This window comes from Copadichromis virginalis, linkage group LG6 (assembly GCF_057382275.1).
Source record: "Copadichromis virginalis isolate Kocher_CV1m ecotype Utaka linkage group LG6, C_Virginalis_male_GT1.1, whole genome shotgun sequence".
NCBI lineage: Eukaryota > Metazoa > Chordata > Actinopteri > Cichliformes > Cichlidae > Copadichromis > Copadichromis virginalis.
Window position 1 is genome coordinate 7,898,120 of NC_140623.1, and position 16,333 is coordinate 7,914,452.

General features: G+C 42.0%; 1 protein-coding gene across 8 annotated transcripts in view; it reads left to right on the top strand.

The window, feature by feature from the left end:
* The window catches only part of cacna1ab (calcium channel, voltage-dependent, P/Q type, alpha 1A subunit, b), a 116,597-nt gene that overhangs the window by 85,962 nt on the left and 14,302 nt on the right, over window positions 1-16,333 (top strand). For 3 of the 8 annotated variants that reach the window (XM_085458454.1, XM_085458447.1, XM_085458448.1), the window contains exons 38-44: window positions 998-1,103; window positions 1,420-1,527; window positions 4,971-5,074; window positions 8,663-8,784; window positions 10,023-10,158; window positions 11,449-11,562; window positions 13,801-13,836. In XM_085458454.1, coding sequence (XP_085314580.1) covers window positions 998-1,103; window positions 1,420-1,527; window positions 4,971-5,074; window positions 8,663-8,784; window positions 10,023-10,158; window positions 11,449-11,562; window positions 13,801-13,836 — 726 coding nt within the window. The remainder of the gene's footprint in view (window positions 1-997; window positions 1,104-1,419; window positions 1,528-4,970; window positions 5,075-8,662; window positions 8,785-10,022; window positions 10,159-11,448; window positions 11,563-13,800; window positions 13,837-16,333) is intronic. The other 5 variants (XM_085458450.1, XM_085458449.1, XM_085458451.1 and 2 more) reach the window with 5 other exon arrangements.

The window sequence follows — 16,333 nt, forward strand, 5'->3', positions numbered from 1 at the left end:
GCCCAACGCTCATGTTCGTAGGTAAATCTGATGGATGTTAACTGGTCAAGATAGGAACGGCAAGCGACCCCAGCTGGCCTAGCTTGTTCAGTTCTATCTGCAGGTTTCTCCATTGGTTTTACCTGGTATAGACATGTAAAGACAGGGAACCTCTTTAGAGGTAGGGGGAGCTCTATAGCAGTTGCCTCAGTTAAACAAAACCACAGCAGTCTCCTGAAAAATAGCAGAATTACACCAGTGATACTGTTATTGTTCTTCAGTCAACTTATTTTGTCTCTAAAGGACTCCAATTAAGCACTCTTAATTGGAGTCTGTGCAAATAATTGTGTGTAAGTGTAGAGGGAAGGGATGATTGTTGGGGTAGGGTGGGGGGTGGGGGGGTCGGGTCTGTGTATGTGTACTGTTATATCTATCTATATGTGTGTAACAACAGAGATGTGTAAATGCACCCATGCATTCACACATTTAGGGAACATGGGCACAGGTTGGGTCGGAGGCCATTTCGGCTCCGATTGTTCTTCCTTGTGGTTCTCAGCTCTCACAGTTGCTTAGCAGCAGATGGCCCTCATTGGATATAGCTGTGCTGTTTCGTAGAGTATCACTGGAAAAAAAAGAAACAGGAGACACTGGAACTCGACTATTCAACATTCTGTCATCACGTAAATGCTCTTGCACTTGCCAATGCAAAAAATTAGCAAAGCTGTGCAACAGACTTAACCCACGAATTCTCAAGAGTCACTCTATATGGCACACCTTTATCAGAGGATTCACTGACTCTACACCCAGGCATCTGTGATTTAATTCTAATCTCTCTCAGGGAATATTGACTAAAACCTGGGCAAATCCGGTCCAGCTGGAATTGGCTGTAGTCTATGGAGCTCTCTCAACCCTGCCCCCAACCCCTCATCCCCTCCCCTTCCTGGAGGTTCAGGCACACCACAGTTCAGCAGGGACACATCCCTTTCTCATCCTCTCATCCCTGACTGGCTTTCCACAGAGGCTGCTGCGCATGGATCTACCGGTTGCTGATGACAGCACGGTGCATTTTAACTCCACGCTCATGGCTCTGATAAGGACAGCACTGGACATAAAGATTGCTAAGGGTATGGTATGAAGTACTGTGACACTTTGAGTCTCTTTCTTCACAGTTTCTGTCTCTTTCTCTTGAGAAGTATGTTTTAGATTATTGTAGCAAATATGACAAATTGCTAACAAATTACTTTTTTGTTTTTGGGTGAATGTTTGGATGCCTGAATGGATAAATATATTTCTTTTTGGATTTCATGCCATTGTGCCTCTCTTTTGGTCGGTACCTTGCTCTTTTTGTGTCTGGGGGCTCTTCACATGTGGTCGGACGTCTCCATGTGTCTACAAATGTTCAATGTGTGTGCATGGACGCTTTTGGTACATGCTACCCAGGTGGTGCAGATAAGCACCAGATGGATGCAGAGCTTAGAAAGGAGATGATGGCTATCTGGCCCAACCTATCGCAGAAGACACTGGACTTGCTGGTTACCCCTCACAAGGGTAAGTTGTAGGAAAACAGCACAAAGTGGTGTGTGTGTGTCCGATCACCAACTCACCAAGAGGAAAGCTTCTACCAGCCAGTGTCATTCACTGCTTTGCATCTCCTGATCGGGAAACAACAACAAAAAACACACACATTAACAGTACTTACACACATGCATAGATTTACAAATGTAAATTCTTTGCAAATGTTGCTCCAATACTTTGGGCCAGAGCAAAATAGTACATGCATAAAGCCAGACTAATATCATCAATTGGGCGGTAAATTTAGATGGATGATGCCTCTTTGTCACACCGTGTCATTTGTGTTCAAGGTCAGTTATTTAATGAATCCAAATCCAGTTAACTTTACACTTTAGAAGTTTTCAAAGTTACTTCAAAGCCTTCACTGTACATGAGGTTGGGTCAAAATTTAGCACTTAATCAATTTGAATAATTTTAACTCCAGGTCCAGGAGAGAATAATTTGTGGCACTAAATCATTTGGTAACTGGGAAGTTTTACTTGTTTTCTGATCATTCACTGGGGAAAACTTCAAAATTGGGCATTTTGGATAAACTTGGTTAAAATGTTAATACAAAAGGTCTCCTTTTTACCTCCTTGTAGGATTCTGTGTACATTTTCTACAGGACAACCAAAGTAAAAGTGTTGGACTATAATGACTAGCTCCAAAAAATTAGTATGTCGTCATCAACAACACCTCATACTAGCTGTCAAGCACGGTGGTGGAGTGATGATTTGGGATTTTTTTTACAGCAATGGGACCTGGGCACCTTGCACTCATTCAGTCCACCATGAACTCATTCAAATGTGAGGCTGTGTCTCCCACAGCTAAAGCTTGGCCCAACATACAGCAGGTCAGTGATTCCAAGCACAGAAACAAATCTACAATAGAAAAAGAAAAAGATCAAGGTGCTGCAATGAAGTCCAGACTGCAACCTGATTAAAATGCTGTGGAGAGTTAAATGAATGCCTGCAGACTTCAGTGAACAAAAGCAACAGTGGGCCAAAATTCCTCCACAACAATGTGAAAAACTGATTACTTGTACTTCGTCCTTGTGTTTTGGTATCAGGCTCAGCTTCTAGCTGTAACTCCTGTGTCACTGTAATCTGCTAATATAGCTTATGGCTCTGAAATGGAAGAGCATCATTAGTGCTCACATGTTCCATAATATAGTCTGGGCATATCACATTGATCAGATAAATTTAGTCCTGAAGATGGCTTTTGTTGTAAGTTGAATACGCAGAGGTTATCTCATAAAGACACAAGGGCTCAAATTCAGCAAACTAAGGGACCAACGTTTTGACTCACCCTCATGTAGTTGAAAAAGTGTTTATAGTAAAGTAAAATTTGATATGCCTTCACTAACTATACTTAAGTGATTGTACATAAAAAAGGTGGGAACTTTATTCAGCTTTCATTGATTTTAAATGGGATTACCCTTCAGATAACATGTACAGATACAGCATACCATACTTAGATTCACATGGGCACACAGACACATCACATAAGAGTAGAAACAGCAGGACACAAACCCACACCATGAAACTATCCACCCATTCAGTCATTCCTGTTATCAGGAGGTGCCTACTATAGAAGATCCTCTATAGAAGTCTTTTCACTACAGGAAGACTTTAGGATTAAACCTTTATACAAATGTAATGAATGTAAAGCCTGATTGGTTAAAAATAAGTTTATGAAAATGCATATAGTGCATGTTTACTTCTTAGTACTTGCATGGAATTGATTGAGATATAAGATATGTGTGGTCATATCTTATCACACATTAATATCAGTTTTAATGCTCGAAGACTTTTAGCCACGCCACTTTGAAAAGGGCGCCACAAGTATGCGGTGTAATCTAGTAATTCACAATGTTCACAGACAGTCGAAACAAAGCTCAATATTTTTCTGATTTTAAATATTTATGTGTTTCACCCAAACTCTGGGGATATGTATCCGGAGTTTTTGGAAAAAAATTGAGCTCCTTTTTTTCTCAGGGATCACTTGGCTGTGGTGTCCACGTTTCTTAATGAGGTGGCTGCCTAGTCCTAAGCCTTCATATTAATCTATAAGGAATTTCTTTTCCTTGTATGATAAGATGATAGCGAAATAATAAGAGCATGTCCTTTGAAAAGATATAAGAACAGCATCTGCCTGTGAAAAGACTACCAGCTTTGTTACTGTACTGTGTTGTGATATCGTATATGCCTGTAGTACACCAGCAAGTGAGCTTAACCTTGTTTCAGTTAAGGCTTCATTCGGGAATGTTTGCACAGTGGTTACTGATATTCTTCAAAAAAACAAAAAAATTTATTCGTTTGTTGAATGTTAAGTATTTTGATGAAGTAATACAGGTTCTTATTTGCCCTTAGAAAGTGCAATATAATTTTTTTTTAAAACATGACAAGCTACAGTGTTCATGAGCAAGATATAATTTAAGAACTGCCAGAAATGCTCCTTTAACATTTAAAGGTATTTGCTATGTGAACTTTCAGACTGTGTGCTTGCTCATAAATTTCTCCCAAGAATTCATTTGTTTTCATATTTGCCGGGATGGCTTTGTTCTGGGATCCTCCCACCCTGTAAAACGCATATGTGGAAATCCTAAGGTGGGAAGAACGCCAATAAAATCGAGAGCAGACATCATTGATAACAAACATTAGATAGGGTCAACATGACATTGATTAAGTCATAATGGAATGAAATGTAGAAGCTGGGGTGGAGGTGGGTTGCAAATCGGCTTGCAGTGGCAGCAGTAACTGTGTGCAGACTGAAGCAGTTTAAATAGATTTGGTCCCTATTCTCCCAACAAGAGCTCAAACTGTCCCACTGACATTCTGAAATGTATGAAAGCGGTCATGATACAACTCTTGGCTCAAACCATGAAATTGTCCCTGCTGCTGCCTTCTTGAGAAAAACGTCATCGCTCGATGATACGGGGACGTGCCCATCAGTCTAGAACAGGGTAAATCTGGGCTCATCAGACCACATTACCTTCTTTTATTGGTCCAGAGTCAAGTGTTTATGCTTCCTAGCAAAACCCAAAGCTTTCCAGTTGCTTAAATGGTTGGTAAACTTTTAATGTATTTAATTTATATATTTGATTTATTTATCCACATACCAAAACTGCTGAAACTAAAGTTTTTCTTTGCTCAGAAGTATCAGTAACCTCTGATCAAATATTCTCGGCGTGTACCTCTGTCAGCTAAAGCTAGGAGCTCCTCAGCTCAGAAAAAGCAAATGCTGAGTATTTTGTTGACGTTACAGTTTTATTTATTTTTTAATGCTAAGCTAGGATGTCCAGCTGCTGGTGGATTATGCATGTTGTGTATTTCTCTGTCAGTGTTTGTGTCTTGTCCCCCACTCCCATCCCTCCCCCATGGCTCAGGGTCCCATCACACTCGGGTCTAATCTTGCAGGGTAACTTGTCATTTTCTCAGCAGCCACAGACTTGACGGTGGGCAAAATCTACGCTGCCATGATGATCATGGAGTACTACCGGCAGAGCAAGACGAAAAAGCTGCAGGCCCTGCGAGAGGAACAGGTAGACTCCAAGCCAGAGAAATATTCCAAATACCGAAAGACTTTTTTCTTTTTGTGTTCCTCCTCCTGGTCGTCTCTTGTTTGCCGTTCTTCTGCCAGATATGGATTTAAAAGAATAAGAAACATGTCTTATACATTTAAATCCTGTGCTGACTCCCAGCTACACTTCTGAGCACAGGTTACCTCCCTCTTGCACTGTACCGTCTCTTTAGCATGCTTCTAAAAATCTGCATACTTTTTCTAGTACCTTCTTGCTTTCTTGGCTAACCAAGAGATCAAGAAGCCTATTATTTTACAAAGCTTGCTAAAAGGGTTATTTTATATAATCTTTTCCAGACAGTTAGCAACTTGACCCTCCCCCACACTTTCACTTGTTTTGTTTGTTTTGTATCATGGATAATTTGAGCATGGTAAGGAGGATAAAGCATAACCAAAGGTTAAACTAAGGATTTTGTTGCTTGTAATCTTCTGAACAGTGATGATGATGATGATGATGATGATACCACATGGCCTTACCTTTGTTCCTTGTCAGTGCTCGTCCCCTTGTGTCAATGAATGCCTTTAAGATGCACTCGCTTGTGTGGAAACATCTCTCCACTTGTGCAATCGCTCCTAGATTTGCCCATGAAATGGTGTCAGGCTCATTCTTACTGACTCAGATGCATGTCTTGTCTCCAGATTTCCATTTTGTCGAATGAAGGAGTGCATTGGTGAATGGAGAGTATGTTGTTCCTTTCTCTTACCAACACTACATCATGTCAAAAACAGCGTGTGTCCTGAATGCAGGCTATCCCATCGGACTGAACGGACAGTTCGACACCAGCTCTCTCAACATCAGCAGTGCACGATGACTTTAACCATCTCGTCATCTCTACTTTATCTCGCCACTGCTTTCCTCTTTTCTGCTGCAGTCTTTGTTTTCATATTACCGTGCTGCTTTGAAGGAAGAATCCACCCACAATCTTCACGTGTATATTTAGAGAAGTCTTTTTTTTTTCTGTAGCATCAGGTTTGGATACCCAGTAGGGTTGGGCATTTGGTTTCACTTTTCAGTCATCCTATCATCCCCCTGCGGCATTACCCATAGCATTGCCACTGGGATCCTGCCGTTAAAGTAACACTATCCACCCTCTGTAATGTGCAATGTGTGGCCAATGCACACACAATAAAGGCACACAAGTGAAAAAGAAACACACGTGCCAGAAGTTAATTTTTCACATCCAGCATGATGGAACATTTTCACATTTACATAGAACGCTGATTTCTTCAGCAAACAGTAATTAGTGAACAGAACTGCCTGGATGTGGCTTTTCAGATTTAAGTGCTCCCTAGTGAAAGCTGCTTTCCTTAGTTTCTGAGCCAACAAGCCCACTTTTGGTTAACCCTCTAAGGCAGAGGTATAGAACTCCAGGCCTCTAGAGCTGGTGTTCTGCAGGTTTTAGACGTGTCCTTGATCCAACACAGCTGATTTAAATGGCTAAATTATCTCCTCAACATGTCTTGAAGTTCTCCAGAGGCTGGTAATGAACTAATCATTTGATTCAGGTGTTTTGACCCAGACTGAGATGTAAAACCTGCAGGACACCCGCTCTCGAGGCCTGGAGTTCCCTACCTCTGCTCTAAGGTCTAGCAGCACTGTACAATGAAAATGTGTGATCTTTGGGCTTTTGCAAAATGTTCTCCAAAGTCTTGAGGGGTTTTTTCTTCAAAACATATGGTTAATGGATAAGGTTACTTAACGTCAGTGATATCTTTGACCTCATCTAGATGCTGTACCTGTCGATCTATGTTCCCACCCTCACTTATGGCCACAAGCTGTGGTTAGTGACCCTGAAGAATGAGGTTGCACACACAGGCAGAGTACAGGTGCTGCTCCTCCACATTGAAAGGAGGCAGTTGAGGCAGAATGCTTCCTGATGGGTCCTCAGTGAGGCGTTCGGGTCGTGACGGCTTCCTGTTGTTGCTCAGACCCCAAATCAGAAAGAGAAAATAAGTAAAATTGACAAATATTTATTTTAGACCTAAAATGACTAATAAAAGAAGCTAAGGGTGGCTCCTTTCTTTAACAACTCATCTGTTTACCTCTTTGCCTCCATTCATTCCTGCTGTGCACATGTCAAGTGTGAAATGTCTTAGTCATTGTTTGTTATCGTTGTCTGTCAGTATTTTGTTGTTTTGTCTTTGTTGGCTACTTTGTTTCCTTGGCATGGATGTTGTCTGATGTCCCTTGTGCCCATCCTCCATGCCATCTGTGTCCTTCTGTCTTCTATTTATCCTTCCAGGAAGCTAGAGACTTTGACCTGTCAAGCTCTCCCTATTTGGTCAATCCAGGTTGATTGCCACCACGTTTCTCTAACCGAGACCCATTCTCTTCAGCCTGTGTTTCTTTGAATCTGCCTGCTCCCTTCTCTGTCTGCGGGGACGTTGAGGGAAGATTCCTGAGACCAGTGTCTCCCTGTGTAATCATTCTGTCATGGAAGCATTCATTCATACACACACAACTGCAGAAACATACTCAGTTGGAGCCAGAGGTGTTCAGTGTTTCTCTGTTTGTCATTATCCTATCCATCTAAACATTTCTACCATGAGTTTTGTCAGGATCCATCAGTGGCTCTGGTGCTAGAACAAAACTGTTCAGAGACAAACTTAAACAGTTTTTCTCCTTGACACTGGAAAAGACAGTTGGACAGGATCAAAAAACTTATGGCTTTTTTTTTAAAGTGATATCTTTGTGACTTCATTCGTGAGAACAAACAGAAGTCATATCGGTTGTCTCTGTGTCTGACACAATCAGTATGACGTGTGTCCTGTGGCGAGCTTAGATAATGTCAGCATTTTTAAGCAGCTAACCAAAGCTGGCCATTATTAATGGTGCACATTGTAGCCGGACTTCCTGTCCAACAGATCAGCCTGATGTGTCTGAAGAGGTTTGAATTTGTTTCTGAGCAGCTCTTCAGTCATTTATCCTCCAGCCTTTAGCTTCCAGACCATGGAGGGACATGACATGGGCTCTCGCAGTCATGAACCATCAACGCTAAGCCACTCCAGAGAGGACTCTGTTGAAACAGGATCTCCTGAGAGTAAAACGGCTTGACCTTTGACCTGTCTGATGGAAGCAGAAGTTGCTTTTTAATACTGCTGGTTTAGGATCAGATTACTACTTCTCTTGAAATGGCATGTTACTCAAAACAACTTGGCAGATCAGTATATGATTTTTGAGTAAAATGTCTCTATATAGATATACTTTGTGAGTATGAGAACCTGGTCCAAGACCTGAGATTTAAGAGCAATCTTACCTCAAGGTAAAAGCTCCCCTCTGACACAGATCTGAGATCAGTTTTGCTACCCTGAATCTCTACCCAACATATCAGAGTTAACAGTGTCCCTTTAACACTTTCTGGGTAGCAAGCAGACTCCAGATCAAGTAGTCTTTGGGGAAACTTTACCTTGGATACCCACAGCCATGTGCTTGCTGATGGCGCCCCCGTGTGGGTGCATGCTGCGAGTGCATCCTGTGTTTGTGTCCTGTGTCTGCCCCCCTGAGTGTGCCTGATGCAAGCCTGCAGGCCATGTCGTGTATCTCACACAGAACCGAACGCCATTAATGTTTCAGCGCATGGAGCCGCCCTCTGAGGGAGGCGGCACGGACGGCCAGGGAGGCCAGGGCCAGAACGGCCTCTCCAGCACGCAGCTAGACAACATCAACAGCATGTGAGTAGAAAACGGGGGAAGCCCATACACACTGCAATGAGGCGCTTCAGACAGAAACGTCCAGTACAAATACATTAAGCATACAGTCGCATCCACACTGTAGATCAATTCAAAAAATCTGTTTGTTTGTTTTTTATTTTCCCCCCTTTTGTGCCAGTTCCATTCCAGCTAATGCCTTTAACACTGATTGTGAGCTATAGTGAGCTGAAAGGAAAGGTTTGAAAGTAAAAACAAGCAAAATGTGCTTCTTCTTTTTTTTTTTGACCAGACCTTTTATGCCTTATTACAGTTTTTGTACATTTTTCACTATAATATTTTAGGAGCCATATTTAGAATATAAGGCATCATGTGACTTCTTGAAGGTTATCAAAACTCTTATTTAGTTTGGTCTCCTTATTTAAACTTTGAAAGATATTGATTATAAAACATGCCACAGTTAGGATGCTTCAAAGTTTGCTGGAATTCTGATAACTTTATCATTATTCTCTTATTAAAGACTTATTAAAGTCTTTGCAGAGAAAGATGGTGCCACTAGCTCGCACCAGCTCATCCACAGCACCTCAGCTGAATCTCATGCTTCTCTTTTTTTAAATCATATCATCACATCAAACAAAATAATATACTGATGTTTTACTGTGATTGAGAAGTTTGAGGTAAAGAAATCCTAATCCTTAAAACAAACCTCTGACAAATATACACTGTGATCTCTGTAACATAGTTATTTTTCAGTTAATTATGATATTAGTTTTTCCTCAAGTGTAGATTAAAATGTAATTTTGTTTTCATTTTCATTTCCAAACCTTGGATTTTAAATGTAGTGTAAACATAAATCAGATCAGATACAGAAAAAGTACAAGCGCTGTTTATCAAGACATGAGTATAAGGTCTTGATGCCAGGTCTCTCTTGGAAATGAGATTTTTAATCTCAATGAGATTTTTTACCTGGATAAATAAAGGATTAATAAATAAGCAACAATATGATAATTATAGTATCTGTAATCATGTTACCATGCTAAGATTAAAATTAAGCTTGAAGTACAGCTCCTGTTTAGACGGACTCTATAAATCAGTAAACAGGTCAATAGTAGCCGACATATTGATCCCACTCTAAATTAATTCCTTGGTCTTCTGCAAATTCGGTGTTGTTGCATTAAGGATTACTGAAAAATTACAGTATCCCTAGCATTCCAATAATATTCATATTTATGTTTGTGTGTGTGTGTGTGTGTGGGTGCCAGACCTCCTGAGGGTGGCATGACTGAGAGCCAGTCATGGGTGACGGCCAAAGCCCAGGAAATGTTCCAAAAGACGGGTAACTGGAGCCCGGACAGACCCTACCCCGACGACCTCCACGACAACCGTCACAACCCCCAGGTATAATGACACCGAACATGCATGTTGTCACCGTGGTAACATCAGTCTAAACCCAACCAGTCCCTGCTTCCACACTGGTCTAGTAATATCTGTGGACATAATAGAGAAGGGAAGAAACTGCAATCCCAACTCAACAACCTACTTCTGCAGGGTTTTTCAGTTTGTGTAGCTACTCAGTGACCCTACTTGCTATTACGTTTTTCTAAAGCATCTAACATGTAAAACTTCCTGCTAAATAAATACAGTTCAAAACATTTCAGAGGGTTTTTCTCCACTTCAGTGTCCGCTGCTAATTCAAAGCTGAAACGATCTTATATTAACCTGTAAAAATGTTCAGAGCTCTACATTGTAAAGTGAAAAGCGCAGCTTTCTAAAGAGAGCAGTTAAAGACAGGTAAGGTGTGTCATTAACCTCCTGGTTTCCTTTGCTCCTTGGCGAGCATTTTATTTAGAAATGTCTTTTTGTAATTATCTAAGCACACAAGTGGATGGATAGGCATCTAAGCCATGGAAGACACCTTTACAGACCTGGACTTTTGCACTTAATCAGCTCCTTCATTCCTGCCGTTTCGATGTTGCTGCTGTTACTCCGCAGGCACAACAGCAGTCTTTTTCTTTTTCCAGATGTGCCCACTTTTCTCCTTTCATTCTCTTTCTCCATCTTCCTCCCCCTAGTCCATGTTCCCCCGGCCTTATTCTCTCAGTCTGACCATCTTCCTCTCCCTTGAGTTTTCCTGTTTCCTCTCCAACCTCCTCTCGAGTCAGTGGCTTAAAGTTTACAGATGTGTTTTGTGACCTACACCTTTTCCTCCCCACTATTCCTTTACTTCCGCTTGTCTGTTGGGGTGCTCCTACTCCCCAGTGCCTCGTCTCCCTTCTGAATCCCATGACGGCTGCACAAAGACGAAATGTGAATTACAAGTTGTGTAAGTTGGCTGTTGAGCTCTTGAGAGGCTCCAGTTTTCAGAGGGTTGGCAGCTTGATATTAAAATAGTTTTCCAGTGGTTCCAAAGAAGTATTTCCTTGTTGGATTTTGGATCTAAATATATTATGGTTATGTGGTTTTATAGTTTATAAGCTGACCTAATCCATCCCCACACTAAATTTATGCAGCTTGTTGCATAAATTGTCCTATTATTCGTCCTGCAATTGAAAAAAAAGAAAACTAATATCATATGAATAATCCTATCCTTGTAACTCATTAACATCATGTCATGCCCCTCGCTCGATTGGTCAGTGAGTCTCCCCCTCAGCAGACAGTGGTCACGCCCCCTCTCATTGTGTTTTACAGACGGTAGAGATGAGGGAGATGGGGCGGGACGGGTACTCCGACACTGAGCCCTATCACCCAATGGATGGGCATGGGCGGACCCTCTCCATGCCCCGCCTCTCGGCAGACAACCAAGTGAGCACCTTCATCTCACCATCACTCACTGTCATCCTCACTCTCTCACATTATGCCTGACAGCTGAAGTGAATTGGAAAAGCTTCTCTCTGCATCCTAAAACAAATAAAAAGGAACGAGTCTGACATCATCTAAAACCTTCTCGTTCGAATAATAATTTTTCATATTTCTTAAAGCATTTCAGGTAACTCTGGGTCTCTGAATGAGACGTGCCACTTAGGATGCAATGTCAGGACAGGAGACTGCTGTAAATTCACTTCCCTCTGTCTCGTTTCCCTTCCCTCCTCTTTTTCCACCCATCCTCTAACCAGCACTGCCTCCCTTTCACCCTTCACTCCTCCAGCAGCTGACCCATCACTGCTCATCTCCAAGCTCCATCTCTGAGCAGCACTGCAGAATGTAAAACTGGGTCTGAAGGCTGGATCAGTGTCCTAGATATGTATATTAATATACATCTAGAAGACCTGTGTGTAGAGAATATTTAACCCCTCCCCTGTCACTGCTCCCCGCTCCATTTCCATTGAATCCTTGGTGTGTCTGTCCCGTGTGAACTGTGGCCAGAGTCACTCTTCAGCTGCGAAATAAATAAAACTCAGCGTCTGCAACACTTAAAGGGAAACAAAGCACACGGTTGTTGACGTGAAAGTTACACATAAAGTGGGTCATCCGTTCATTATACTGGGCCATGACTGACAGGATGAAGAGCATGATCTCAGCTACCCACGCTGTCACTGAAGTGAAGCTGTGGCGTGTATGATGATGGGTGCACGCATGTAAGGCATGGCTTTTTTTAACTGACAAAACTTTGACAAAAATAAAAAAGATTCGATACATCTGCAGATCAGGTTTGTGTATCCTCACTTAACTGTGGCACACAAATCCATTCCAACAGAGAGCTTTTCCAGCACTCCACAGTCGGAGGTGTGTTAGCTAAACCTGTCACGCCAAGGCAGGTGTTGCAATAGTTCAGTAAGGATCTAATTAAATAACGCAATAAATCTGCTTTTTACTTTAAAGAAGGATTATTGAAACTCAGTTAATCAAACATTTCAGCACATGTCACATACAGCACTTGTGGACCTACGTACTTACTTTGAAGCCTCTGGCTGCAGTTACACACACACCAACACATTCATGTCCACAGCATTTCACTGCATCACGTCATGTTGCTCTCACTTTGGTATGTTGGTTCCTTCATAAGGCTTTTCTGTCCGAGCAGTTGGAGTAAACAGCAGGATTGTGTACATAATAAAAAATCAGCTTATACCTTTTTACTTACGTTTTTGTGGAAGCACTTATTAAATGTAACGTTACAATAAAGCTAACGGTTATCACCTTACCCTCACATTGTTGTACAGTTATCCAATGGCTGTGATTTATTGTACTGTATTGTCTTAGATGCTTTTCATATTTAGTATCTGCGCACCAGTATGCACTCATTAAAGCAAACACTGCCTGACCCAGGTCTGTTACCTATACATTTGAACATTGCTAAGTCTTCAACTCTGAAAAATAGAGTTGAGGTTTAGTGTAGTTTAATATGACGCTGCTTTGAAACGAAAAATGTCTCTATAATCGTAAAGTATCCAGAAACTACGGAAAGCTAGCTCGTTCTGTAGAAAATATCCTGTGCGTGTATCTGTGAGTGTGTATCTGTGTTTAAGCGTGTGTGTTGTGTAAACAGTATACATGTGCGTCTGTACACTGTTACTTACTGTATTCTAACACTGCTCTGCCTTCCAGAGTGCTCGTGCTATTTCGGTAAGTGTGTGTGTGTGTTTGTGTGTGTGTGTGTGTGGGGGGGGGGGGGGGGGGGCGGGATGTCCTCTGTCTCCTCTTGCTCGCCCGCAGATCTCTTGGCTCTGATGTGTGCTGCGCGCTAGACATCCTGAAATTAACTGAACTCTCTCTTTCTCTCTTTCTCCTGTCTCTGCACCCCAACTCCTCCTTCATTTCTTCCTTTATATCATTTTATTGTATTTCATTTTTCATCCTCCTGTGTTTTTGTCCGACATCCTCATCTGTCCTCTTCAAAAAACAAATCCTCTCTTTCTCTCCTCCACAAATCACTGTCTTATCCTGTTATCGATTTCTCTCTCTCTCCATCCTTTTTTCTCCTCGGGTCCTGGTGGCTATGCTACGTCGGGCCTGTGCTCTGTGTGCGTGTGTGTGTACGTGCGTGTGCGTGTTACACTGCTCTGCTATACGTTATCATCTCTGTGTTCGCCTGCTCTGCAGCGGAGGAGACACAGGCCTCGCGGAAATAACCTCAGTGTATGTACCTCTTGCTCTATCTCCATCTGCCCTCTCCCCCGCTTGTTTCCTCTGTCTCTCTCTGACAGTCTGTCTTTCCAAACTGGATCTGCAGCAGATTGTAGTTTTGCTGGTCATTTCGCCCCACATCAGGTGCCATATGGGTGGAGCTGAACAGCAGTGAAACAGTTCGACTCGCCATTCGGTGTCAAAGAAACTGCCCCTGCCCTGGTATTCAGGGCAGTTTGCATTTCCAAATCCTTTTCATTTTAGCAAAATTTTCAGCACTCTGTGTGGCCGACATTTGTTCTTCAACAGCCATTCAGAGTGTTCACGGGCCATGATTGAGTTTTCAATCAAACACTGAGATGGAACCAAGTGGGTCAGTCGGTTGAATGGAAATTCAAAACCTCTTCTGCTCATTCACCAAATATTCCAGTGTTTCCAGAGTGGCTGCACACTCAAGTGTTCTGAGCAAAGGGTATTCATCTCTTGGACAGAAACTCAGCGATTTTCCCAAATTTCAGATAAATCAAACGTCTATCTAGTTTTCAAAAGCCACCATTTTAAGTGCTGTGCCACACTTTTGTGTTCATGTCTGTAGCAGGAATTTTATGCCTTTTTAAAAGAAATCTCTGTGTTGTCTGCATATAGTCTTTTGTGGTAATGGGTTGTGTTCTCCTTCATTGATGCACCTTTAGAAAAAGTCAACCTCTATTACATTAATGCAGTGAACCCCACCCATCTGGCACTCGAGCCTCTTTGATTCAGCTTTGACCTAATTGTCACTGTTCAGATCTACTTTGATCAGGCCTTCTCCTCTGTCTTCCTCTTCTGTCGGCTTTTCTTTGAGCTATCTGAGTCTCTCTTTTTCTTCTTCCTTTTTCTCTCTCGAGTTTGCTCATGTTGAGCTCGCTCTGCGCTCCATTGTTTTCACTCCCTGTGAGAGTTTCACAGGAGTTCAGCTCGTACGCAGCGTCTGTGTGTGCTCGTCTGTGTGTGTCTATTACCTGTGCATTTGAATCCTTTGCATCACTGCAGACCGGGTCAACAGTGTATGATGAAAAGCATGGACTGCCCTGATATGTGACTGTTGGCCAGTACCGGGGATAGGCAGGGTGCCGGCATGTCATTACTCATGCATGACGTGGTAAAGTCTCACTGTGGATGCGAGAGAAAGTGGTGTGCCAATGAGGCAAGGTGTTGCTTTAGTCAAAGCCTGATGTTCAGTAGCATAAAAGGTGGCATGAAAGGCAGAGTGTGATGCTCATGATGTAGCTGCGTTGTGTTCAGCACCTTACATTAAGTTGCTTTCAATTCAAAATTAACAGTATAACTAGGGATGAAACAAAAATGAAAAACTGAAAGAAACCTGCCTGATGAGGCGTTAATGGACTAGTTTACTGAGAGCTTGGATGTCTACAAGAATGTGAGTCAACTGCTCTCAAAAGGTATACAATAAGACCACAGAAGAGACTGATAAACTAACTAAAAACCAGGGAAGACTAGTCAAATCTGGAAAGTCGGATCGGTAGTGACTAAATATTGTTATTCTAGCCAAAAAAGTACCATCTCACAAAAACACACTCCAGTGCTGATTGTTCTCAGTCAGAATTTTCAGAACATTCCCTAAAACTCTGCTTTGACAGTCTGACTCTTGGGACATATTCTTGGGGAACAACCTTTTAAATTAAAAGAAAAAAGACAGATATACTCCTGATCATGCTCCTCACCTAATGTGCCGTCTTCAGATTTGGACACAGCTGGACTCTTCCACTCAAAAGTTCTGTTTGGTCTCTGGATTATAGCCAGAAATCTTGCTCTCACAAAGGGTGGAGCTCCTCTACATCGAGGGTGGGTCAGTTTGACACAGAGTTTGATCCTCTCTGTGAAACTTGAAGATCCATGTTGAAAACAATGAAAGTGGCAGCAGGTAAAGTTTCTGCGATTTATGGGTGTAGCAATGCAACTTTTTGATATTAGCTTTGGCCTTTGTAGTGTCCAAATAATGGGGGAAAAGAATATAACTTTGTAAATATCTAATGGTTTTTAATGATATTTATTTATTCTTCAATAAAACATTACTTTACAAAATGCTGTTTTGTCAAACTCATCAATTTAAAATGGAGAAATGAGGCTTTTTGTCAAAATAAACTATTCGAAGTCCGACACAAGTTTTTCTCTGTGTGTGTGTGTGTGTGTGTGTGTGTGTGTGGGTGGGTGGATTAAGGGTGTACACATTTCTGTACTGCCAGCTACTCAGAGAACATGCATGGCTTGTGTACAGACTGCTGTAAGTGGTGACATTCGTCTCAGGGCGGAGAATCCTCCTGTGTTTGTCTTTGTCTGGCCTGCTGCTTGCAGACTGACCTGCTTTATCATCGAGTTAATGTGAGGCTTTGTGGGGGTTCACAGTGTGGGCAGGGTCTTTTTCCTGATCAGAGAAGCCTGACAATGAACCCAGCAGGAAAATCATGTAGAACTGGTCCCAGTATATATGTTGTAGGTCACATTTCAG